Consider the following 25111-nt stretch of genomic DNA (forward strand, 5'->3'; position numbering starts at 1 on the left):
ATTACACTTTCAACTTCATAAATCAACCAGAATCTTCATCTATAAATCATATAAAATCTCCTCCTTGTAGTTAGTCAGCCTCCAGCTTCCCTATGCCAACAGTTTCCAATTAGGGCATACCTGAAAGCTTCTTTTTTTCCCCACCGTATTAGCCCATTTTCACACTGCTATAAAGAAATACCTGAGACTGGATAATTTAGGAAGGAAAGAGGTTTAATTGACTCACAGTTCCATGTGGCAGAGGAGGCCTCAGGAAACTTACATTCATGGTGCAAGGCGAAGGGAAAGCAGGCACTTTGTTCACAGGGAAGCAGGAGAGAGGAAGAAGGGGAAGGCACAAGACATTTATCAAACAACCAGATATCATAAAAACTCACTCAGTATCACAAGAACAGCAAGGGGAAAATACTCCCCTATGATCCAGTTGCTTCCCACCAGGTCTCTCCCTCGACACATGGGAATTATAATTTGAGATGAGATTTGGGTGGGGACACAGAGCCAAACCATATCACCCTCACTATAAAGCTTTCCCATTCCCTTTACTGCCCTTGAGTCTCTGACAAAGAGGAGTGATGATGGCTGATGGACTTGCTATGGCAAGCTCTGAATGTATAGTCTCAACTTCTTTTCATGTGAATGGTCTTTATTTATTTCTACACTCCCCAAAATGTACTTAATAGAAAAATAGGCAAATAATTTGAATATACAATTAAAAAATAAAAAATGAAAAAGAAAAAAAAGAAATCAGAGAAGGTCAAAAATGTATAATCTCATTATCACTCAGAAAAATGCAAAACAAATTGATCAGATTAGCAAAGATTTAAATAAATGATAATGACTTACTATGGAGAGGGTATGGAGTAAGGTTGTTGTTGGTGAGGTTTTTTTTTATGTGTATATTGAGAGGTGATATTTTAGTAACAGGAGAAGTTATCTATATATCAATATGGGGAATTAGCAGGATAGGAACACAATTTATAAGAATATAATACAGCCATGAAACAACATCCATAATAAGGTTTTGAAAATTCATACGATGTATTTTCTCTTTTTGGTAAAGTATACTTCCATCCATCTTGCCAAGCAGTTTTTCTGGCATTCAGACTTGGCTGAGAGTCTGAGACTTTTTGCTCCAGGAAAGGGGAAGATGGACAGTGCTGAGAACAAAAAAGTCATAGTTCAGCTTTGAGCATTTTAAAGTCCCTATCAAGACAAAAATCATAAAAACAGGGCATTAGGAAAGAAAAATAATACTGTTCTAGAAAAATCCCAAATGGGGTTTTCACAAATCAGGAATCAATCATCGAAGCCTGAAAGAATAGAAGTTATGCCAGAAGGGACATTTCCATCACACAAGTACAAAAGACCTTGTGGGGCTAGGGGTAGGAAAAGCTAGGTGAGAGAGGAGGAAAAATTAATCTCATTTTAGTGTGGGCTTTGTGTCCTGGTTCCGGTGTTCTATTAGATCTCTGGGATTCCCTGTGAGGTTTGACAATCCCAGAGTTCAGGGAATTTATAGCTTGCTTTCCATATGATATTCTGGTTTACCATCTAGCAAAGTGTCTTGTGGCTATGTGGAGTGGGCACAGCAGGAATGCCAGCATGGTGGACTTAGGTGGAGAGGGCCTGAGACAGGGTCCCATGATTCCCCTTAGCCTGAGCATAGTGTAGAAGATAGCCAGACATTCCAGTGTACCCAGTTTGGAGGTGTGTGGTGGGGTGGGTCGTGCACAGCAGGTGACTGACAGCTGAGAGCTAGTGGACCTATCAGGCTACTACCATGGCATAAAGCAATGAGTGATCACGGTGAGGTACAGTGTTACTTGGCAACAGGTGGTAATGAAGCAGGAAATTTCCCTGACTCCTTCGCAGGTGGGAACTGGGGTGCACAGGCAAAGGCACTCAAACTTGCTGTGCTCAACCCCTTGTGGGAGGGAGCACATAGGTGAGCAGGTGCAGGAGCCAGGGTGAGCACTTTTGGGTGCCATCAGGAACGAATCCGTGCTGGCCCCGTGGCAGAATCTATGGGGGTGCCTGCAACACCTGAGGCCCCAGAAGGAATGTTACAGTCAGTGCTCCTTCAGTTTTGCTGTCCATGGATGGCTTAAGTGTTAACAGCTCAGTGAAGGGTCAGTATGGCAGCCTTTTGCAGCCACACTCAAGTTCTTGTCCACTGTCCAGGAGGAATTAGGTCGCATGAACAAATTGGAGATGGCAAATGCAGGGGATTTTATTGCCAGTGAAAGTGGATCTCAGTGGGAAAGGGAGCTGGAAAGGGGATGGAGTGGAAAGGTAATCTTTCCCCAGAATCTGGCTGTACCCAGCCAGACTCCTCTTCGAAGCTGTCCCATCAAGCTGTCCCTCTGAAGTCAAGCTGCTCCTCTCTGACATTCAACCATAGTCTCCGACCTCCAGCTGCTTCTCTCTGCTGCCAGTGGATCCTGTGGTTTTTATGGGCACAGGATGGGAGGCCAGGTGGGCCATGGGTGGTTTTGGAAAAGGCAACATTCAAGTGGGAAAATAGGAATGTATGTTCTCACTTTGGGCTGCGGTTCCAGGCTTGAGGGTGGGGCCCTTGCCAGGAACATGCTCTCTTCTGCCCAGAATTTGCCTGCCTCCTATCCCTATCAGTAAGACAGTGTCATATCAGTTTAGAGACAGGACTTGAGCTTTAAGTTCTAAAGCTACCTGCAAATCTACTTTAATGCATACTTCAACCTTTTTAGAATCTAAGCTATAATTGGGACAAGAATTAACAGTTAAAGGGGTTAGGGGCACAACAAATTTCACAAGGGGGTGCAAAGGATTATGAAGGGTAGAACCTAGAAGAAAATCGCACTGAGACAGGAGCAGATTTAGAATTGATTAACAGGATCTGTAACCAGTGCAGGGGGGATGTCTCAATTTTATAGAGAAATGAATATGTGGTACAGTTTGAGCATCTCCAGTTTGAAAGTCCAAAATCCCAAATGCTCCAAAATCCCAAACTTTTCGAGCAACAGCTTGGTGGTCAAAGGACATGCTCATTGGAGGACTTCAGGTTTCGGATTTTCACATTAGGGATTCTCAACTGGCATAATGCAAATGTTCCCAAATCCAAACAAACAAAAAGTCTGAAATACTTCTGGTCCCAAGTGTTTCAGATAAGGGATACTCAGCCTGTATATGAATGTTTGGGGCTGACTGAAAGACAAGGTGTCAAATCACTTCATACTTTCAAGGTTGATTGGCTCCTGACATAGAAATATCTGGGGCATCTGGAGAGATACCTTGGGAACTGTCACGGGATGGAAGGAAGGCTGGAGGAGTCCTAGATGAGAGTCAGACATTCCGAGGTTGAGCACATTTCCGTGATATGCAAACCTCCTCTCTATTAGATAAACTGACAAACTCAAAGGGTAGGGATTAGAGAAAATAAGGGGTATTTTGTCCTTTTTTACTTTTAAATTATATTTGGTAATCAAAATGTCTGTAGGCAGCAATTTAGCCCTGGGGAAAGTGCCCATTGAAAATTGTGTTGAATAGCAGACCTCAAATCTCATTACATGAGTAATGGTCTAACAAAGCCTGCCTATTCTCTGCCACCCACTTTAGTTTGCACAAAGCAAATAACCCCTTGGGCAAGAAGAGTCTGATGTAAATTCTGTTTTTCTGCAGATGCCTTTTTGTTCCTGTTCCAAATTTAGAACTGATGAACGTAGTTTATGATGAAGAAAACCCATTTTGTTGCTGTGAGCTAGGGAATTAGTGTGGAAAGAGTTGTCAGAGACACAAAAAGTGGCCCATGTTTTACCTTGACAGTGCTTTTTGAAGGGAAAAGTGAATTTAGATACTAAATTGGGATAATACTTCCTTTATAAATACTAATGATATAAGAGTAGCTTAAACTTTTCAGTATTAACAGATTATTTGTTGTATATCTTGTTTAGGGTAGTAAAGATTAACAGTGGGTCAAATATTTTGGCTAGCGTCTTGTCCTGGGATGGCTCATGAGAACTGTTCTATTAAATATAAGGTGACCTTGCTTTTTGCTTATGAAAAAGAAAAAAGAGAAGAAAAAAAAATCTACAGCATTTCTGAGTCTTACCCAAATTGCTACAATGGCTACTGGCTGGTCTTACTGCATCCTTTCATGCCCCCAGAGTCAATACCCACAAGGTAGCCAGACTACTCTTAAAATGCGTCACATCATGTCACTATCTTACAAACTCTCCAGTGACTTCTCATTACATTCAAAATAAAATCCAAACTCCTGGCCATGCCTTAACAGACCCAGGCTGAACTGGCCCCTACTTCCTTCTCCTTCCTCAACTAACTTCAGCCCTACTGACATCCTCTCTGTTCCAAAAATAAAGCAAATTCATTCCCACCTCAGGTGCTCAGACTTGCAGTTCCCTCTCTGGAAACGCCTTGCCCCTCAGGTATTTTCATGTTGGTCTCACTTTTTTTTAATAGTTCATTGATATATAATTTATAAACAGTACAGTTAAAGGGAACAATGTCCTGGTTTTTAGTATAGTTACAGAATTGTGCAACCATCACCATAATCTAATTCATAGTATTTTCATCATCCCCCCAAGAAACCTCCTATCCAGTCACAGTCACTCCCATTCGCCCTTCCCATTCTCCAGCCCTAGACAACCGCTCAGCCACTTTCTGTCTCTATTGATTTGACTATTCTGAACATTTTACATAAACGGGATCATAAAATACATGATTGTTTTGTGGCTGGTTTTGTTCACTCAGTATGTTTGTGAGGTTTATCCACATTGTTGTAGTAGATATCAGTATTTCATTTTATTTTTTTATTGCTGAAGAACTCTCCTTTGCATGGATAGACTGCATCTTGTTTATCCATTCATCAGTTGATGAAAATTTGTGATGTTATTTCTACTCTTTGATTATTATGAATATCACTTCTGTGAACATTCATGTACAAGTCTTTGTGTGAACATACATATTTATTTTCTTGGGTAGACAGAAGTGGAATTGCTGGGTCAAATGGCAACTCTATGCTTAGCACTTTGAGCAACTGACAAATTATTTTCTTAAGTGGCTACAACCACTTTACTTTCCCACTAGCAATGTAAGAGGGTTCCAGTTTTGCTACACCCTCACCAATACTTGTTAGTATCTTTTTGGACTTATAATAAAGTCACACAAAAGCTTGATTTTGTCTATTCCCTCTTTTCATATGTTTACTTTATCTTATGTAAAATGTAGATTTACTGAGCAGGGATAATACATAGTCCAGTTTTTCTCTAGTCCCTCTTTTCACATGTAAAAATGCAGATTTACTGAGGCTAATCAGAGCCTCACAAGAAAGTAACCGTCTTCCTCATTGCCTATCCTCCCTCTCTTTTTATTTTCCCCTCCTGCTTGCCCTTTGAATACTGAAGTTCCCCAAATCCCCTTTGGAAAAAGCACTGGTCACAGATCCTCCTGTGGCTTGAATTTTTTTTTCCTAGATTCATCCTCCACCTCAGCTAAACAAACCTCTATTGATTGAGACCTGCCTCAGTCATGTTTCAGCTTACAACCCCAATGACAGAGCCATCCTACCTCGATGAGCCAGTACAATATGACCCCTGCCATCGTGATCCTATTGTCTATTGATTATATAAAAGCACTTCACCATTATTTGAAATTTCTTTTTTTTCATATTTGTTTACTTGTCTATTCATACTCTGCCCTCCATCACTAGAATGTGAACCATATGAAAGCAAGGCCTATCTCTCTTGTTTTGCCTGTTGTGACCTGCCTGCTGTGACCCCTACAGCGGTGCCCAGCATAGCATATGCGTCAATAGCTATTTAGTGAATAAACCAGTAAATATGGTTTCACTATATTTAAACTGTTTTCTGACTATGTTGTTCTTCATCCAAATTAGCAAAGCAACATATAATTATCAAAGCAAGTTTAGGAGAAGTTCCTTGAAATGCACAGTCACACAGGATAATGACTCTAACTTTGATAGTCTGTGGAATTCCACAGGGCGGAGTCCTCCTAATTTTTTAAGCTAGGGTTAAAGACTCCTTCCCAAGGATCCACTGTCACCCCAGATTCCGGGCCTGAACCTAGTCAGTCACAAGAAAGGGGTATTCCAAAAGCTATAGGCCAGTAGGTCAGCCAGACATCAGTCACCATCTGCTTCTAGTATGACCACCCTTGTGCCCCCATCTCTGTCACCTCAGCTTACTCCTGTAACAAGCTTCCACCTGAGACCCCTGCCCAGTAACCATGTCCCTAATGGTTAGCCCAGATGTTCTTCCTGACTTCATATCTCCCATCCCTAATAGAACAGGGGTCTTTCCTTCTCTGTTGTTTCAATGAATGGCACCTACTCCAACCCCCTAGCCCTTATGCCTAGAGCCCTACAACCTCCTGCTGGACTTTTGTCATGACAGTTTCTCTATAAAAGACACTGTTAAATGACAGTCTATATGCTCAGAGAAAATATTTGGTAAACAACATATATTTGGTAAAGAACTTGTATTCAAAATATACAGGACCAAAAAAAAAAAAACAACAGGGGGGCTGGATTTAAAACTGAGTATTGACAACAAAAAGCATAAGGGGACATTTGAGGTGACAGAAATATTCTATATCTTGCTTTGTGGTGATGGTATATGACTAAATGTATTTGTCAGAATTTGTAGAACTGTACACCATAAAGGATGAATTTACTGTATGTGACTTATACCTTAATAACCTGACTTTAAAAAGCAACTAATTTCATTCCTAAGAAATCCAGCAGATTTACTTGCCAAATTTATTTTCCTTTTAGTATAATCAAACCTATTTATACAAATTACAGCATTAAGTTAATTGTGTAAAATATATAATTTTCAAAACGATTTCAGAAAATAACTTCATTTAAATACATACTAATTGTCCAAATGTTACTAAACTCATTAATGAGGGAACTAGCAAGATAACAAATCTAATTTGAAGGACAGCATGGGAAAGGTTTGCTTATATAATGAGTGAAAGACAAATGTTTGATAAAATTGCTACTTTACATAAAAGAGCAGTTAATTTCTCACAGGTCAATAAACTATACCTTAACTTTTTCAGTTTTCTTCATTGGATTAATATTACTTGCCTTTGTGATTGGATAAAAAGTCATTTGTATTTTATCAGGTTTCTACTAGCTAACATCCAACTTTACAGAGCTGCTAAATCTCTTGGCTCTAACCAATAGCAAGTCAAGCAAGTGTACTTTCCACTGAAGCATCAGATGACCCTGATGTGAATTTATAAAGCAGCTCCCTGGTCTTGGGACAAAGAAGTTTCTAACAACAAAACGGGGCACCCAGCTAAAGTGGTTTCTCCCTAATCTTTAGGTTTTTCCACCAGAAACAATAGTGCAGGTGGCAGGGAAGGAATCTTTTCTGGGCCTGCTCCAATTTGCCTGAGTCCTGCACAGAGGTAAACTATTAATCAACGTCCACTTTTCCTAGTGTTCAACCCCCTGGAATTGCAGAGTATATATTATCTATATACATCAAAGGAAAGAGCTTCTTGAGTGGGAGTTTGTTCCTTTTAGAAGTTTCCCTGAGGGCCTTCTCCTGAGAACTTGCCCCTTTCTGAGCTATTCGCCAACAGGGTAGAAGAAGTATGACTGGATGCCCACAAGTCCGGTTTGCAGCAGGAGAGATCAAACTAATTTTGGCAAAGTGCAGGAAGTACTAGCAGGAGAGGACATAGTTTTCCTCCCCAAACTAAAAATTCCTTGTTGGATTAAACTGCCTTGTTTGTGCATAGAGATTGCTTATTAGTGTTAATATACTGATTGATTAATATTAATTCAGTATCATGAAATCCTTTGTGAACTTACTATGTACCAGGAAGTGCTTTAGGCTTGGGGATAAAATGTGGAGAGAAGAGAGCAAGTTTGTCTTCCATAAGGCTTACATTTCAGTAGGAGAGACAGCTAATAAATAAAAATACAAATAATACACGCTATGAAAGAAACAAAATAGGGTCAATGGATATACACTGTGCAGAGATGTGTGTAGGAAGAGCCTCATTTTGGATATAATTGTCAATGAAGTCTTTTTGAAGAGGTGACATTTGAACAGAGATCTAAATGAGAAGACACCAGCAATGTGAATATCTGGGAAAAGTAGAAAAGCAAATGTAAAGAGGGAAGAACCCCTGGCATGAGAATGAGCTTTAATGCATTCAGAAAATAGCAAGAAGACCCATGAAGTCATGATGTTGCAACACAGTGAGAGAGGAAGGAGGAAGGAAATGGCATGAAATTAGGTCAGAGAGCTATGCAAGGTCAGGTCATGTAGCAGTTTGCAGATCTTGGTAAGGAGTTGAGATTCCATTTTAAATGTACTGAAGAGCCTTCGGAGGTTCTTAAGTAGGTGGCCAATATACCTGATTTATGTTTATAAAAGGCCACTCTGGCTGTTGAGTGGCAAGTAGATAAAGGAAAGAATGAGTTAAATATTATTATGATACTACATTATGAGCATGGATGTTTTGATCAGGTGAGGTAAATTGAGTTTCCCAAGACATAGAATGGAAAATGTCCCTTCCAGCCATTTTTCAGGGATATCATCATGATGTGAAAAGACTCAATTAATCTCTTTGAAGGGAAAGGTTGCTTTGAGAGGCTATTCCTGTTGGATGAGGTCCTGTGCTGTTGGCAAAAGTTTATAAAGCACCTTTCCTTCAAGCCATCTCAGACATGATAATCCAGGAGGATTCAGGTACTGCATCTTAATTCTTGTCATCATAAACAGTTGCATCTGGTTGTTGGGAGAGCCAGACATGTGAGTCTGTGTCCCATTCTTATGGCAACTGGAACATCATTTTCTATTATGTTTTATTTTGTTCTAACAGACAAATGATTAATTAGCACAATCATCATCTCTCCTTGAAAGTGGCCATGGATCAGTGTGTCCCCCTCCATCATGTAATTGAATCAGGGCCCACACACCTGTTTCCACTTCCTTTAAACAAACACCTGCCCAATAACTAACACAAAGCAATATTAAATCTCAACTGGCACTGTGCGTAAGTACATCTTTCAACTTGACCTAATCAATGCTGAAAGCTAGAAAAACATGGGTTTCAGAGCAGACTGCTGCCTACTCCTCACCTGTAATTGGAATGTCTCTGGCTCTGGCCTAACTTGGGCTGCATGATAGAGCTGGCCATTGTTATACTGGACAGTGGTTCAGAGTTTGGTTCTGGAGTTAGACCAACCTGGGATCATACCTGGTTTTCTAGTTGTGTGACACTGAGCAAATCACTTAATCTCTGGAAGCTTCTGTTTCCTCATCTTTAAAATGGGGATGATCCTATTTACTAGAAATGTTTGTTATTCTAAAAAAAGTTTGATAAGAAAATGAACAGAGACTCAAAGAACTGTGGGACAATATCAGAAGTTATTATATTTGAGCTACTGTACTCCTGGAAAAAGAAGAGAAAGAAATAGGTGCAGAAATATATTTGAATAAATAATGGTTGAAAATTTCCCAAATATGGTATGTAAATTATGCATATAAAGAACTTAGCACAGTATTAGCACATGGTAAGCAAATGTCAGCAATTTTTACTATAATAAGAGAATATTAAATACAATTAGGTTGGCAAATTTCATTTCTGGTTCAGATGGCATAAGTACATGCTATATTTTCCACTAAGCACAGTTAAAAGTCCTGAACAGAATATATGAAGCTGAGAACTCTGAAAAGTAAATAATAGCAGGTCAACTGGAGGAGAGAATAAAAAACTCAAAGAAAAGCAACTATGGAAAAAAGTTCCTGCTTTTTTATTTCCTCAGATATTTTCTAGCATAAATTCTAGAGCAATCTCAATCTGGAAATTGTGCAAAAGGTGCTAACATAAAAAGCTGCAAGACAAACTCTCTCTCTCAGGCCAGAGGACTGGGAAAGAAGCCCCCGGAAAGCAGAAATCTTTTGCCTATCACAGTCCTACTCCCGACATGTACTGGTAACAAATGGCATTACAATGGCAAGAGCAGCAGCAGTGGTGGCGGAATCGGGGCTAGCAGCTACAGCAGTAGAGGCTCTGCAGACTCTCTCGTCTTGCCCACTTTTCGCTGAGGTAGACCCAACTGCAGGAAGTTCATGATAATGCAGGGAATCCAAAGCTACAGTTTTCTAGCTGGAGCCAGGAAAAGGAGCCCATGAGAATCGGAGAGTATGAAGAGGATTCACAGACAGGCAATAGCTGGATAGAGGACTGAGGAGGCACAGCAGTGTCCCTCACTGGGAGTTATAAGAGGCATACAGGGTTTGAAGAGGAATTTGGATGGGATAAAGCCAGATAGGGGCGGGATCACGGGGCTTTGTAGGACAAGGAAGAGTTAAGACTACATCTTGCATGCAATAAGAACCCATTGAAGACTTAAATTAGAGAATCGCACAATCAGATTTTTGGTTGTTTTGGTATAAATATGGATCAGAGGGATAAATATTAGAGAAAAGAAATCACCTAGAGGAATTTGGAAATCATCTAGCAGTGTGATAAAAAGGGCAGAATCAAGGCAGTAGAAGTAGGAATGGGAAGTGAATTGAGGGTTTTATATAATTTTCTTACCGATTATGGAAGGATTCAAAGATAATTCTTGGAATTCTGGATAAGGTAACTAGCATTTTAGGTTACTTACACATTTACAGGACAAAATCCAGCACACATACATGCATAAAGTCACACAGAGTCACATACATCTACACAACACAGACACATACACACACTCAGACACAAAAACACTGTGAGTTCCTAATTGGCCAGGTTCCAAAATCTTATTGAAAGTGCAGCGCCCACACAGGTGGGAACAAATACAGCCTACTCGGATTTTTTTCCAGGTATTGAGCTTCTTGGTGGGACACACGGTTAGAGATGATTCTGTCTGTGGAGAGTAGAGTCTTCCTCTTCCAGATCTGAGAATCAGCCAAATTTTTGCTTCATTTCATTTTTTTCTACTTAGGAGTGACCTCATCACTTTAGAATAATCTTTACTAAAATCTCTGTATGTTCATTTAAGGACATTTTAGTGGATATTGGGTTCTTCTGGTCCTTACTCAAAATTAGTGCCAGCAGGACCATATTCCCTTCCAGGGTAGATAAATAGAGGCAATATCTGGGTGCCCTTGAACAATATCACTTTTCCAGCTCACTAGGTTTCTGGAAGGACTGGCACCCTACAAAAGTAAAAGTGATGACAGTATTACCTGATACAGGTAGCATAGGTCACATAGAGCTGGTTTAGAGAAGGAAATGATGACTCCAATAACCATAACCATTTGGAATGGAGAGCAGAGGTCTGAGTTAGATATATGCATATGTGAGCCATCTGTACTTGGAGAATCAAAGGTGCAAATGCGATTGCTCAGGAAAAATGGGAAAAGAAGAGATTCAAGGAGAGATACTTGGGGAATATCAACTGAAGGGAGTAGGCAGAGGGAAAGAAATTAATGAAGTAATGAAGAAAGATGGCAAGTGTGATGGGAGTACTGACTTTTACTTAGAAGAATTAATAGAGACAACAGTATTCCCAATATTATTATAATTATTTTTTGAGACGGAGTTTCGCTCTTGTTGCCCCAGGCTGGAGTGCCATGGCAGGATCTCGGCTCACTGCAACCTCTGCCTTGCAGGTTCAAGTGATTCTCCTACCCCAGCCTCCCAAGTAGCTGGGATTACAGGCATGTGCCACCACGCCTGGCTAATTTTTGTATTATTAGTAGAGATGGGGATTCACCACATTGCCCAGGCTGGTCTCGAACTCCTGACCTCAGGTGATCCGCCCACCTCGGGCTCCCAAAGTGCTGGGATTACAAGCGTGACCCACCGTGCCTGGCCCAATATTCCCAATTATGTAAGTTTTCTTCCAAAGACTCTCTTTCCCTGTGGGGTCAATGATTCTCAGGTGAATCAAGCACAGAAGATTAGCAGTCAATAGCTTTGCAAGGTCTTAACATTTTCTTTATTATATTCTAGAGATAATGATATCATGCATCCTAGGTAGAAACACACTTTCTAATTGACATTGTTATATATATATAAATTACAGGGCTTATTGGATGCTCAAAATAGGCAGCAGGCTATCATATTCATCAACATGATTCTGAATGTGGAAAACTGACTAATATAGACTTATTTGACGATCACATACCTCTCTTGTGGTACTGAATTTCTATGTGTGACTTTTACTGATATTACCTTTTCTTGAGCTTATCTCTACCCTGTTCAACAAATCTGATTCCCTTGCAACCAGGAACTTCATCACATTTCTTTTTCTCATCAACATTATTTCTAAGTGTTTTATTTGTAATCAGAACACTATATATAGACATATATATGTGTGTATATATATGTGTATAGACACATATACACATACATATATGTGTATATTATATATAATATATATTGCATGATTGACTTTCTAATGGTAATACTGCTTAGTTTTCTCTAGATATGTATTTTCATATTTAAATGAATATGTATGTGGTATTAATTGGCTTGTACAATGCCCGTCAAAGAGATTTGAGGTGGTTTACAGAAAGGAACATAAAAAACACCGTGATGAAAAAAGATGAAGATATCAGAAGAATGGAAAAATAAGGGCTGACAAATAAGATAAAGTCAGAAATAATAATTCTTCAAAAAGTTTTGTGCTCCTTTTATGTACAGTAGCCAGAGGTGGGCTGCAAAACAGTCTTGGATTTACTTAATCAAACCAAAACAGAAAAATAAACAGACAAAAAAATGGGGGAGGAACACAATCAATTTTCAGAATAAATAAATCAATTGCTCTGGAACAATCTAACCTTTCTTGTTAGCGATTTAAAATAAATTTCTATTATGTGTCTTTATAAAGGGAATATTATATGATATAGTAGACCATGGCTTTACATAGATATATGTTTAGATATTTCCTTTGATCATAAATAAAGAAATCCCCAAACATTGTTTTATAGACAGAAAAGCAGTTTTTAGAAATTTATTTTAATAAGCATTAATAGAAAAGTGACAATGGGCTAGTGTATTAGTCCGTTCTCAGGCTGCTAATAAAGACATAACCAAGACTGGGTAATTTATAAAGGAAAGAGGTTTAATTGACTCACAGTTCAGCAATACCAGAGAGGCCTCAGGAAACTTACAATCATGGTGGAGGGCGAAGCAAACATGTCCTTCTTCACATGGCGGCAGCAAGGAGAGGTGCCAAACAAAAGGGAGAAATGCGCCTTATAAAACCATCATGAGATTTCATGAGAACTCACTATCATGAGAACAACATGAGGACAACTGCACCCATGATTAAATTACCTCCCACTGGGTCCCTCCATGACATGTGGGGATTATGGGAACTACAATTCAAGATGAGATTTGGGTGGGGACACAGCCAAATCATATCAGCTAGGTACTGTTATTATCAGATGTTATGAAAGCTAAAAAGGTGAGTAAAATAGAGTTGGAAGTTTCTGCTATAGCTCTACATGATTTGAGTGTTTTGCAGAAGGCCACACAAAGTTTTCCTGCAATATAGAGCTTTTCAGAAGCAGACCACCAAACTACAAGAAAAGAGACTGAAGTTTCAAGGAACACCCCTAGTTTAATAAGTAGTTTTCAGAGAAAGCAAATGTGTGGCTCTACATTTATTCAGATTAAATGGAGAATAAGGGATTGTTTTCTGAAACAAAATACAAAAGTCTACACATATAGTGACCAAGTGATGAACAAATAGCCTGGTCTACCCCTTGCACTATCTGGCCCTGAAGCCTCCACTGGGGGCAGAAGAAGAAGCAGAGAGGTTGGTGGAGTTTGGGGCTGTGTGGAACAGACAGGGAAAGAGTGAGGCTGGGCAGGAATCAGAGTGCTGCTGCTGCCCCAGGCAGGAAATCTCCCCTTCCAATGTATCAGTGTCAATGTACTCCTCAAAACAATGTGAAGTTCACAAGGTTCAACAGCTTTCAGCACAGCGTGTAACACAAAATATAAGTAAATTATTTATTTTATACATAGGAGTTGCTAACAAAGCAATGCATTTGACAAATGCCTATCCATGTCCATAGAAGAATATAAATGATCCAAAGTAGAAACAAGTGACTCTAAAAATATATATATAAACACTTGGTTTCGGGGATAGAGAATACTGGAAACATTATTTCTTAAATCGCATCAACTACACAGTTATAAAATATCCCCAAATACTTTCAGTTTTTAAAAAGAAAAATATATATGCCTTGTGACTCTGGTAGATTGCCGTGAGCAAATAAGCAATTACTAGATGATCATGGGAATGAAGAAAGCATTGGTACATTTAGGAAATGTTTTCTTTCATTTTCCTGATGAATGAATAAGGTTTGGCTCTGAGTTTTGGAGGGGATTAGCGCATTGGATGGCATTGAGTTCTTAAAGTACTCAAAAAGTAAAAATCTTCAATTTGATTCTTATGATCTGAAATCATTCTTGATGTGAAGGGTTCTTTCTTAATTGGGGATAGATTCTGAGAGGAAGCATCCCATACCAACCTCTGATCTGCCAATGTTTTAAGATTAGGCAATTAGAGGCTGAGTTTGGGTTAGAGAAGAGTGCCATCCATATTTTGGCTTCTGTTCCTGTTCTCTCAATTTTCAAGAAAAACAATTTGACAAGGCTTTTAATAACCTACAATTCTTGCACATCATGAACTATTTATTGTTTTAAATTACAATTTGAAATTACATATGCAACCTACCATTCCACATTAAAACACTCTAAAACTTTTTCTTCTCAAAGAGACAACACTTTGATACTCTAACCTCTTTACAAATGTTCTATTTTGTTCGACATGTGTTACACCCTGGAAACTGATTATTTTCTCAACAAAGAAAAAACAATTACAACAGACCAGAGTCTTGTGTCTTCAAAAAGTCTTTTGATTTTATTTTTTCATCTTTAGCAGAATTATTTGCTTTTGAAGAAAAAAAAAGGGCTCCAGCTCTGCAGACAATAATTCACCTATAAGAGAATATCTGTTAAATAAACAAAACCTAATGCAACATTTTTTCTGGGGAGTGTTTTTCTGTGGGCTAAAAAACGAATATCCTTACACAAATCTACATGGCCTATGCATACACTGTGGTTCAGAGCAACCTTCAGGGTTTCATCTTTTTGTCTCCATGATGCAACTTGGGTCTTCACTCATGCGAAACGAAATCAAGGAAAATATGTGACTTGAGTTTCCAAGTAATGTTTCTCAAATTGATCTTACGTTTTCAAAGCTTTTGGCTTTGAATACTAAAATGGAATCTGGATGGAATGAAATTAATACAGGGTAGGACCCTGTGCTTTAATGTAGAAGAGGCCACATTTTTCCTTGGCTGATTTCTAAATTTGAAAATAATCACATGGTGTGATTTTACTTTTTCTTCTTTTTCATTTTCATTTAAATGAGATGACTCTAAACTTGAGTTTGGTCTCATAATCAAAAGGTTTGCTATGCTAACTTTCTGCAAATATTTAGTACAATGATACCATTTATTTTCTTTTTTCTTTTTTTTTTTTTTTTTTTTTTTTTTTTTTTTTTTTTTTTTTTTTTTTTTAAGCAATTCTCCTGCCTCAGCTTTCCTGAGTAGCTGGGACTACAGGCACACTCCACCACACGCAGCTGATCTTTTTAGTAGAGACAGGGGTTTCACCATATTCACCAGGCTGGGCTCGAACTCCTGACCTCGTGATCTGCCCGCCTCGGCCTCCCAAAGTGCTGCCTCAAACTTTTTTTTTTTAAATTTTATTATTATACTTTAGGTTTTAGGGTACATGTGCACAATGTGCAGGTTTGTTACATATGTATCCATGTGCCATGTTGGTTTGCTGCACCCATTAACTCGTCATTTAGCATTAGGTATATCTCCTAACGCTATCCCTCCCCCCTTCCCCCACCCCACAACAGTCCCCAGAGTGTGATGTTCCCCTTCCTGTGTCCATGAGTTCTCATTGTTCAATTCCCACCTATGAGTGAGAACATGCAGTGTTTGGTTTTTTGTCCTTGCGATAGTTTACTGAGAATGATGTTTTCCAGTTTGATCCATGAACTCCTCATTTTTTATGGCTGCATAGTATTCCATGGTGTATATGTGCCACATTTTCTTAATCCAGTCTATCATTGTTGGACGTTTGGGTTGGTTCCAAGTCTTTGCTATTGTGAATAGTGCCGCAAGAAACATACCTGTGCATGTGTCTTTATAGCAGCATGATTTATAGTCCTTTGGGTATATACCCAGTAATGGGATGGCTGGGTCAAATGGTATTTCTAGTTCTAGATCCCTGAGGAATCCCACACTGACTTCCACAATGGTTGAACTAGTTTACAGTCCCACCAACAGTGTAAAAGTGTTCCTATTTCTCCACATCCTCTCCAGCACCTGTTGTTTCCTGAGTTTTTAATGATGGCCATTCTAACTGGTGTGAGATGGTATTTCACTGTGGTTTTGATTTGCATTTCTCTGATGGCCAGTGATGATGAGCATTTTTTCATGTGTTTTTTGGCTGCATAAATGTCTTCTTTTGAGAAGTGTCTGTTCATGTCCTTCACCCACTTTTTGATGGGGTTGTTTGTTTTTTCTTGTAAATTTGTTTGAGTTCATTGTAGATTCTGGATATTAGCCCTTTGTCAGATGAGTAGGTTGCAAAAATTTTCTCCCATTCTATAGGTTGCCTGTTCACTCTGATGGTAGTTTCTTTTGCTGTGCAGAAGCTCTTTAGTTTAATTAGATCCCATTTGTCAATTTTGGCTTTTGTTGCCATTGCTTTTGGTGTTTTAGACATGAAGTCCTTGCCCACACCTATGTCCTGAATGGTATTGCCTAGGTTTTCTTCTAGGGTTTTTATGGTTTTAGGTCTAACATGTAAGTCTTTGATCCATCGTGAATTAATTTTTGTATAAGGTGTAAGGAAGGGATCCAGTTTCAGCTTTCTACATATGGCTAGCCAGTTTTCCCAGCACCATTTATTAAATAGGGAATCCTTTCCCCATTTCTTGTTTTTGTCAGGTTTGTCAAAGATCAGATAGTTGTAGATATGCAGCATTATTTCTGAGGGCTCTGTTCTGTTCCATTGATCAATGTCTCTGTTGTGGTACCAGTACCATGCTGTTTTGGTTACTGTAGCCTTGTAGTCTAGTTTGAAGTCAGGTAGCATGATGTCACCAGCTTTGTTCTTTTGGCTTAGGATTGATATGGTGATGCGGGCTCTTTTTTGGTTCCATATGAACTTTAAAGTAGTTTTTTCCAATTCTGTGAAGAAAGTCATTGGTAGCTTGATGGGGATGGCATTGAATCTATAAATTACCTTGGGCAGTATGGCCATGTTCACGATATTAATTCTTCCAACCCATGAGCATGGAATGTTCTTCCATTTGTTTGTATCCTCTTTTATTTCATTGAGCAGTGGTTTGTAGTTCTCCTTGAAGAGGTCCTTCACATTCCTTGTAAGTTGGATTCCTAGGTATTTTATTCTCTTTGAAGCAATTGTGAGTGGGAGTTCACTCATGATTTGGCTCTCTGTTTGTCTGTGATTGGTGTACAAGAACGCTTGTGATTTTTGTACATTGATTTTGTATCCTGAGACTTTGCTGAAGTTGCTAATGAGCTTAAGGAGATTTTGGGCTGAGATGATGGGGTTTTCTAGATATACAATCATGTCATCTGCAAACAGGGACAATTTGACTTCCTCTTTTCCTAATTGAATACCCTTTATTTCCTTCTCCTGCCTGATTGCCTTGGCCAGAACTTCCAGCACTATGTTGAATAGGAGTGGTGAGAGACGGCATCCCTGTCTTGTGCCAGTTTTCAAAGGGAATGCTTCCAGTTTTTGCCCATTCAGTATGATATTGGCTGTGGGTTTGTCATAGATAGCTCTTGTTATTTTGAGATACGTCCCATCAATACCTAATTTATTGAGAGTTTTTAGCATGAAGCGTTGTTGAATTTTGTCAAAGGCCTTTTCTGCATCTATTGAGATAATCATGTGGTTTTTGTCTTTGGTTCTGTTTATATGCTGGATTACATTGATTGATTTGCATATGTTGAACCAGCCTTGCAACCCAGGGATGAAGCCCACTTGATCATGGTGGATAAGCTTTTTGATGTGCTGCTGGATTTGGTTTGCCAGTATTTTATTGAGGATGTTTGAATCAATGTTCATCAAGGATATTGGTCTGAAATTCTCTTTTTTGGTTATGTCTCTGCCAGGCTTTGGTATCAGGACGATGCTGGCCTCATAAAATGTGTTAGGGAGGATTCCCTCTTTTTCTATCAATTGGAATAGTTTCAGAAGGAATGGTACCAGTTCCTCCTTGTACCTCTGGTAGAATTTGGCTGTGAATCCATCAGGTCCTGAACTCTTTTTGGTTGGTAAGCTATTGATTATTGCCACAATTTCAGAGCCCGTTATTGGTCTATTCAGGGATTCAACTTCTTCCTGGTTTAGTCTTGGAAGGTGTATTTGTCGAGGAATTTATCCATTTCTTCTAGATGTTCTAGTTTATTTGCATAGAGGTGTTTGTAGTATTCTCTGATGGTAGACTGTATTTCTGTGGGATCGGTGGTGATATCCCCTTTTTCATTTTTTATTGCATCTATTTGATTCTTCTGTCTTTTCTTCTTTATTAGTCTTGCTAGCAGTCTATCAATTTTGTTGATCTTTTCAAAAAACCAGCTCCTGGATTCATTAATTTTTTGAAGGGTTTTTTCTGTCTCTATTTCCTTCAGTTCTGCTCTGATTTTAGTTATTTCTAGCCTTCTGCTAGCTTTTGATTGTGTTTGCTCTTGCTTTTCTAGTTCATTTAATTGTGATGTTAGGGTGTCAATTTTGGATCTTTCCTGCTTTCTCTTGTGGGCATTTAGTGCTATAAATTTCCCTCTACACACTGCTTTGAATGTGTCCCAGAGTTTCTGGTATGTTGTGTCTTTTGTTCTCGTTGGTTTCAAAGAACATCTTTATTTCTGCCCTCATTTCGTTATGTACCCAGTAGTCATTCAGGAGCAGGTTGTTCAGTTTCCATGTAGTTGAGCGGTTTTGAGTGAGTTTCTTAATCCTGAGTTCTAGTTTGATTGCACTGTGATCTGAGAGACAGTTTGTTATAATTTCTGTTCTTTTACATTTGCTGAGGAGAGCTTTACTTCCAACTATGTGGTCAATTTTAGAATAGGTGTGGTGTGGTGCTGAAAAAAATGTATATTCTGTTGATTTGGGGTGGAGAGTTCTGTAGATGTCTATTAGGTACACTTTGTGCAGAGCTGAGTTCAATTCCTGGATATCCTTGTTAACTTTCTGTCTCGTTGATCTGTCTAATGTTGACAGTGGGGTGTTAAAATCTCCCATTATTATTGTGTGGGAGTTTAAGTCCCTTTGTAGGTCACTCAGGACTTGCTTTATGAATCTGGGTGCTCCTGTGTTGGGTGCATATATATTTAAGATAGTTAGCTCTTCTTGTTGAATTGATCCCTTTACTATTATGTAATGGCCTTCTTTGTCTCTTTTGATCTTTGTTGGTTTAAAGTCTATTTTATCAGAGACTAGGATTGCAACCCCTGCCTTTTTTTGTTTTCCATTTGCTTGATAGATCTTCCTCCATCCCTTTATTTTGAGTCTATGTGTGTCTCTGCACATGAGATGGGTTTCCTGAATACAGCACACTGATGGGTCTTGACTCCTTATCCAATTTGCCAGTCTGTGTCTTTTAATTGGAGCATTTAGCCCATTTAAAGTTAATATTGTTATGTGTGAATTTGATCCTGTCATTATGATGTTAGTTGGTTATTTTGCTCGTTAGTTGATGCAGTTTCTTCCTAGCCTCGATGGTCTTTACAATTTGGCATGTTTTTGCAGTGGCTGGTACTGGTTGTTCTTTTCCATGTTTAGTGCTTCCTTCAGGAGCTCTTTTATGGCAGGCCTGGTGGTGACAAAATCACTCAGCATTTGCTTGTCTGTAAAGTATTTTATTTCTCCTTCAGTTATGAAGCTTAGTTTGGCTAGATATGAGATTCTGGGTTGAAAATTCTTTTAAGAATGTTGAATATCAGCCCCCACTCTCTTCTGGCTTGTAGAGTTTCTGCCAAGAGATCAGCTGTTAGTCTGATGGGCTTCCCTTTGTGGGTAACCCGACCTTTCTCTCTGGCTGCCTTTAACATTTTTTCCTTCATTTCAACTTTGATGAATCTGACAATTATGTGTCTTGGAGTTGCTCTTCTCGAGGAGTATCTTTGTGGTGTTCTCTGTATTTCCTGAATCTGAATGTTGGCCTGCCTTGCTAGATTGGGGAAGTTCTCCTGGATAATATCTTGCAGAGTGTTTTCCAACTTGGTTCCATTCTCCCCGTCATTTTCAGGTACACCAATCAGATGTAGGTTTGGTCTTTTCACATAGTCCCAAATTTCTTGGAGGCTTTGTTCATTTCTTCCTATTCTTTTTTCTCTAAACTTCCCTTCTTGCTTCATTTCATTCATTTCATCTTCCATCACTGATACCCTTTCTTCCAGTTGATCGCATCGGCTACCGAGGCTTCTGCAATCTTCGTGTCGTTCTTGAAACTTGGCTTTCAGCTCAATCAGCTCCTTTAAGCCTTTCTCTCCATTGGTTATTCTAGTTACCCATTCATCTAATTTTTTTTCAAAGTTTTTAACTTCTTTGCTATTGTTTTGAATTTCCTCCCATAGCTTGGAGTAGTTTGATTGTCTGAAGCCTTCTTCTGTCAACTCGTCAAAGTCATTCTCCGTCCAGCTTTGTTCCATTGCTAGTGAGGAACTGCGTTCCTTTGGAGGAGGAGAGGTGCTCTGCTTTTTAGAGTTTCCAGTTTTTCTGCTCTGTTTTTCCACATCTTTTTGGTTTTATCTACTTTTGGTCTTTGATGATGGTGATGTACAGATGGGTTTTTGGTGTGGATGTCCTTTCTGTTTGTTAGTTTTCCTTCTACCAGACAGGACCCTCAGCTGCAGGTCTGTTGGAGTTTGCTAGAGGTCCACTCCAGACCCTGTTTGGCTGGATGTCAGCAGCAGTGGCTGCAGAACAGCAGATTTTTGTGAGACCACAAATTCAGCTGTCTGATAGTTCCTCTGGAAGTTTTGTCTCAGAGGAGTACCTGGCCGAGTGAGGTGTCAGTCTGTCCCTACTGGGGGGTGCCTCCCAGTTAGGCTGTTCGGGGGTCAGGGACCCACCTTAGGAGGCAGTCTGTCTGTTCTCAGACCTCCAGCTGTGTGCTGGGAGAACCACTACTCTCTTCAAAGCTGTCAGACAGGGACATTTAAGCCTGCAGAGATTCCTGCTGACTTTTTGTTTGTCTGTGCCCTGCCCCCAGAGGTGGAGCCTACAGAGGCAGGCAGGCCTCCTTGAGCTGTGGTGGGCTCCACCCAGTTCGAGCTTCTTGGCTGCTTTGTTTACCTAAGCAAGCCTGGGCAATGGCGGGCGCCCCTCCCCCAGCCTTGCTGCTGCCTTGCAGTTTGATCTCAGACTGCCGTGCTAGCAATCAGTGAGACTCCGTGGGCATAGGACCCTCCGAGCCAGGTGCGGGACACAATCTCCTGGTGTGCCATTTTCCAAGCCCGTAGGAAAAGCGCAGTATTAGGGTGGGACTGACCTGATTTTCCAGGTGCCGTCTGTTACCCCTTTCTTTGACTAGGAAAGGGAACTCCCTGACCCCTTGTGCTTCCCGAGTGAGGCAATGCCTCGCCCTGCTTTGGCTCACGCACAGTGCGCTGCACTGACTGTCCTGCACCCACTGTTTGGCACTCCCTAGTGAGATGAACCCGGTACCTCAAACGGAAATGCAGAAATCTCCCCTCTTCTGTGTCGCTCACGGATACCATTTATTTTCAAATGCATGCTCTGGATTTTCCTGAATATAGTCATGTTGAATATGGTCAATGCATAAAGCAAACAAAAAAAGGAATACAGGATCTTGGGACTTGATAATGGAATAGTAAGATTACACAGACAATCATTCAGGAACTGCAAAAGGGCTCTTGCCATTATTCTTGGCAGTGGGCAAGTGGTATTAAGCTAAGAGTTGCTAGCATGGTGGTTTAAAAGGATTCCCACGTGGTGGAACTCATCTCCTTGTATGAAAGCAACTCAGAACCGATACCTGACTACAAGCGTCAGATGCAATTAGCACAGTGCAATGTTTTTCAAATTTTTCTATAGCAATGAGATCTTTGTTTTTTTAAAAAATAAATTTCTGCTAATGTTCAATGTATAATGCAGACAGAGGCAGGATTCCTCTGGTTGACTTGGGCCTAGCGTCAGGCACCACATAAACCCCAAAGCTTGGCAGAGCCATGACAAACCATTGATTTAACAAATCAGGAAATCAGAGAATCAACTCAATCCCTTAATGGTTGCCAGAGCTTAGACAACTTACAGTCTTTTTGAACGAGTGTGCGTGTCTGTGTGTGTGTATGTGTGTAGATTAATTCCTACTTTTCAGGATTGTTGTGAAGATAAGTGATAATGCAAATAGGCGCTTAGCCCTGTCCCTTGCCTGTAGGTAGATATTCAATAAATTGTTCCTACTCTTGTTACTTTAATCACCATCCTAACCATCATAGTACTACTATTTGCTAAGCACTAACTATGTTCCAGGATTGCTGTAAAGGGCTCTGTATGCATTAACTCCGTTAAATTACAGATGATGACACTGAGGCTTAGGGAGGTTACATAGTTTATCCAAGACAAATAATAAGTAGTGGAGTTGGATTTAAGTCCCAAATCCTGAATTTAACCCCAGAGCTCAGTTGCTTCTTATAAATAATAAGCTGCAGGACTCAGTATGTATTTTTGTAGGATAGGCTCACCATATCTTAGCTCTTCCTTACTGTATTAGTCAGAGTTTTCCAGGGAAATAGAACCAGTAGGTTTTCTTTGTGTGTGTGCATGTGTGTGCCTGCACATAGATATATATACACATACATATTTATATGTGTATTCATATATATATATATATAGTGTGTGTGTGTGTATACACACACACATTTATTACACAACCAGGAATGCCAGTGGTATAATTCAGTCTGAGCCTAAAGGCCTGAGAATTGGGGGTGGTATTTGGCGGCAGCATCAGCAAACATTGTTCATCATGCACTGAAGGCAGCAAAGGTCCTGGGTGGGATACAGCAGCCTGTCTACTGTTTTGGTTTCCCTTCTATGCTCTGTTTTGAAGAGTTAGGAGAGTAAACCAGGAAGTACCATTAAATGTTTGGAGACCTTTGGGGATTCCATTTGCTACTCTTCATCAGAAAATAATAAATGGTCTTTTCTCTCCTCCATCACACATGAAGTCATCTTTCTGACTGTCAAAACCATCCACAAATAAGTCCCTTTTTACAATCTAAACTCAGTTCCTTCTACAGCCTATAATCGTGCTTCTACCATAGTCAGTTCATTTTCTTCATTGTCTCCTGAGACTGATAATTTATCCTCATCTCATTCATTCATCAAGCAGTAGGTAATATTCTTTGTGCATAAAGTACTTTGCTAACAGAGTTCTTTTCAACAGAAGGAAGACAGTAATTACAGTTAGCATTTATTGAGTTCTTGGTATGTGCACTTGTAATAATAGCCAACATGCATTGAGCACTTACTATGCAATGGACATTGGATTAAACACTGCACGGGATTCACTGTATTTATTCTGTCCAACAACTCTATGTTGTTTTTCTTCTCCCTATTTTACAGAGGAAGAAACTAGGGTAAAGAGAGCAAGTGCCCGAGGTCACACATGATAAAGAAAGGAGTCTGTACTTTCCTCTAGATAGTCTCTCTTAAACACAGGGTAGTATGTGCTACACAGTCCTGAAGTAGCTTTAAGTTTACTGAAGAAGATATGACCTACATAGATAATGGTAACACAAGACAGGAGGTTTTCAGTGTCCTAACAAAAAAGCAAAGTGATATAGGAGTTTCAAAAAATAAGGATCGCTTCCACCACAGATCATCAAGGAAAGCCTGTGCAGGAGATGGGGTCTGCCCTAGGACTTACTGGTGAGATACTTCATTTGTTTCAGCAAAGGAGAGGGAGCAGGAACACACGAGGTGGTTTAGGGGAGCAGAATTGGAGATTCATCTGAGGGCAGAGCAGGAAATGAGACTGGTAAAGCAGATGGCTGTCAGGTGAGGGACATCTTAGAGCCAGGTGTTCCTCTTCATTCCATAGGCGTCACAGGGAAGGAGCAAGGAAGAAACTGCAGGAGAGCTCGGAGTCTACATGGACAAGGGGAGGTCAAAAGCCCGACCTGGGTAAAGAGTAAAAAGCTTAGGAGTTTAGCAAGGGAAACGATTTGGAGGCACGAATGCAATGCATCAGGAGTCAATTTAGCTGGGAGCTGAGCCATGATATAGGAGCCAAGATGGGGATGTGGCAAAAAGAAATGAGGCAGTGGGAGGCAAGGAGAGGTGCATAATAACTCCAGGGCCTGGACTTTTATTTCTGGTGGAAGGCTGCTCTGGGGAAGTATGATTCTGTGATTTCTCATTCTCTGGGATATTCTAAAAGTACTTTCTGGGTATTCACTGTAGGTCCAGGAAATATGACCCACATGGTGGCTGAGGGAGCCCAACCTGGCAGAAGCCAGTGCAGTTTGGAGAGAAGGTGGCTAGAGGCAGTTAGGAAGCACCTATGTTGCACTGTCACCAGGTAACTGGTTCTGAGGAAACTTCTGGGCGGTATTTTGTGGCAGTAGACTCAGCATTGGTGTGGTCATTGACTGACTGAGGGGGCAGGAGACCATGCACACTGTGGCACTGAGCCTGCAGCAAGGAGAAAGGCTGTGCCACTGATGGAGAGGATCAGGAAGATGAACTGAGTTGGGGCAATGACCAGGTCAGCTTTAGCCAAGAGTGAGACATACAGCCAAGTCTTCCAGGTCAAAATGTCTTGTGGACAGTAAAAAATGCTGGGCTGGGATACTGGAGAGAGCTGGTAATCAGGGTCATAGATGCTTGGAGAGTGTGTGTGTGTATACTGAGGACTGAGGAATAGAGAAAGAGAAGAGAATTCAGGACAGAAAGGGGATGTCCACACTCTGAGAATGTAAGTCCATGGGAAAAATAGTGTGGTGGTCCCCAGGGTAGGAAGGCTCTGCTG

At 40.1% G+C, this 25111-nt stretch overlaps 1 protein-coding gene across 1 annotated transcript in view; it reads right to left on the reverse strand.

The window, feature by feature from the left end:
* Nucleotides 1–14914: 14914 nt before the first annotated feature.
* Nucleotides 14915–25111, reverse strand: part of ITPRID1 (ITPR interacting domain containing 1) — a 128001-nt gene continuing 117804 nt past the window's right edge. Inside the window, exon 15 of the mRNA XM_030796177.1 lies at nt 14915–14991. Within this exon, the coding sequence (XP_030652037.1) occupies nt 14915–14991 (77 nt within the window). The remainder of the gene's footprint in view (nt 14992–25111) is intronic.

Source organism: Nomascus leucogenys, chromosome 17, assembly GCF_006542625.1.
Source record: "Nomascus leucogenys isolate Asia chromosome 17, Asia_NLE_v1, whole genome shotgun sequence".
In the NCBI taxonomy this organism is placed as follows: domain Eukaryota; kingdom Metazoa; phylum Chordata; class Mammalia; order Primates; family Hylobatidae; genus Nomascus; species Nomascus leucogenys.